General features: G+C 38.7%; 1 protein-coding gene across 1 annotated transcript in view; it reads left to right on the forward strand.

Annotated features, from left to right (window-relative positions):
- Window positions 1–2,500, forward strand: part of LOC143126072 (serine/threonine-protein kinase BRSK2-like) — a 92,700-nt gene that overhangs the window by 56,413 nt on the left and 33,787 nt on the right. The window contains exon 4 of the mRNA XM_076287991.1: window positions 898–1,038. Coding sequence (XP_076144106.1) covers window positions 898–1,038 — 141 coding nt within the window. The remainder of the gene's footprint in view (window positions 1–897; window positions 1,039–2,500) is intronic.

The following is a 2,500-nucleotide window of genomic DNA, read 5'->3' on the forward strand; positions in this document are numbered from 1 at the left end:
TCCCCAGCCAGCGCTTAACAGGGAAGTCAAGTCACACCATTGAGCTGCGGATTACACACGGCAGGACAATTTGCCCAATTAAAAAATAAATTCCAGATTTAATACAGAATGAGCTATTAATAGTCTTGAATGGCTGTTTAAAGACGGACTTATTTCTTTAAAACACAAACTGACTAGAATTAACTGCCTTTGATCTTTGTGGCTCCTCTAAAAGATTGGATTTGCGGCAATGAGTCAGGATTGATCTCTCTCTAACCGCATGTCACTGTGTGAATAAATTGATTACATCTCTAGTGTAAGTGTGACAAGAAGACTCTGTGGCAGTGGCAGACTCCAAGCAACTCACTTGATTGGCTGAAGTAATCACAGGGATTTGTGATTGGTTATTGGACTCAGACCTCAAACTGTTCCTCATGCACATGTACAACTTTGCAATCTCTCTCAGTTTCTCTCTCTCTTTCTTTCTCCTTCTCTGTTTCCCTTGGTCTTTTTTGCTCTTCTCCCTGTATCTCTATCAGTTTGTCCTTTAATATTTGATGAAAGCCAACCTGTCTGTCATGTGTAAGGCTTTGCTGTCTGGGTGATCAGACACACACTATAGTCTGGTGTCTGCTAGCTAGTCTCTCTCTTTTTCTCTCTCTTTCTCTCTTATTTCTTCCCCACAACATACAAATATATCTTGTGTTTTGCTTACAGATGTGTGAGCACCTATGACAAAAAATCAATGGGTCATGTTTTTTTTTAGTCAAGTACTGTATAACCTTGTCCCTGTGTGTGTGTGTGTGTGTGTGTGAGTGTGTGTGCGTGTGCGTGTGCGTGTGTGTGTGTGTGTGCGTGTGTGTGTGTGTGCGTTTGTGTGTGCGTGTGTGTGTGCGTGTGTGTGTGCGTTCTCCACAGGTATCTGGTACTGGAGCATGTCTCTGGGGGAGAGCTGTTTGACTACCTGGTCAAGAAGGGCCGTCTGACTCCCAAAGAATCACGCAAATTCTTCAGACAGATCATCTCTGCCCTGGACTTCTGCCATAGCCACTCCATATGGTCAGCAATATATTCATTCATTCATTGATTCATTCATTCATTCGTTCATTCATTCTTTCAATCATTCATGCTGTAGTTGATTTTATCCAACTTGACTTGTATTTCAGTTTGTGTGGGGGTCAAATCCGTGACCTTGACGTTCTTCAGCAAGACTTTGTAGTGGCAGTTGAGTTATAGGAGCTGAAGTTCATACTCACCTTCAAACTCAGCTGGCGCTGTCATGCATAGCCGTTCTGTGCGGGTGCTGTCACCTTCCACGCGAGATGATTATCGTTCACAGTTATTTATTGATCTGATGCCTTAATCTATCTCCCAGCTGGCGGAACTCGCCGAGCACTGTAAAGAGCAGGGTAGATTAACTTGCTCTGGGGAAAACACTTTATGTTTGTGTGTGTGTGTGTGTGTGTGTTTGTGTACACTATCCAACTACCCCAGTGTCTCTGTCTCCCTGTACTAAGGTGTATTTTCCAGTTAGCTTGCAAATCCAAAGCCCCTCTATGTGATATTGAACCTTAGGCGGAGAGGTTGTGTTTCTTATCATATATCACTGTAATGCTCCTCACACAGGTACTGTAGACACCAATCTGTCATTTTCATCTGATGTGTAGAGGAAGTTTTTGTCAGTTTCATCTGATTTTCTGTTGAAATTGAGTTTGAAATGTTTATTCACGTATTCACTCTCTTTGAGACTAAAAAGTGATATGCAATATTGATCTATAGTTTTTATGATGTTAATGTTGAATATTATTTTTTAATGTGTTGCTTGTTGACTTCTGTTAGGTGACTTTTGATTATTGTCTCATTCAAAAATAGTAGAAGATTGCAATCATTTAGCTTTGCTATTTCTAAATATGTGATTCGAGACAAAGGATAAAACTTCCTTCCATATGTTTAAACAGGATCTGAGGGGTTAAATAGACAAAGTAGACATGTCAGACAAAAACATTTACCAAGAGATGTGAATTATTCAGCGTAGAGTTTATTTAAAAAATCTGAAATCATAAATCACACAAAGCTTTGCAATTACCTATTTATGAATCTTATGAATATTACATTAACATAAATCATTTACTGGTGGCTTTTCAATACAACAAACGCCACAACGACAGTGTGCTCATATGCTAATGTCTTTATTTGTTTAAATGAGGTTTGGTATTAAATTCCCATAATCGCTTTTTTATATGAAACTTTTTGTGTGCCATGCATTTCAAATGGCTCTGGCCAAAGTTTCTGCTAGTATAATAAATGTAGTCTTCATGGCCTTGATCAGAATATCACACCACACACATACATACATACATGCATACATTCATTCATACATACATACATACATGCATATCATACATACATACATACATACACACATACATATATATCGTAACGCCTCCAATTACCACCACTTTCGTACTTAATACTTAAAAATAACATTTGATAAATTAACCTTAAATTTTTCAGTAGCCAT

This window comes from Alosa pseudoharengus, unplaced genomic scaffold (assembly GCF_046254945.1).
Source record: "Alosa pseudoharengus isolate Yale_2024_CS ecotype anadromous, Long Island Sound unplaced genomic scaffold, YU_APseudo_1.1 YU_APseudo_1.1_scf_16, whole genome shotgun sequence".
In the NCBI taxonomy this organism is placed as follows: domain Eukaryota; kingdom Metazoa; phylum Chordata; class Actinopteri; order Clupeiformes; family Clupeidae; genus Alosa; species Alosa pseudoharengus.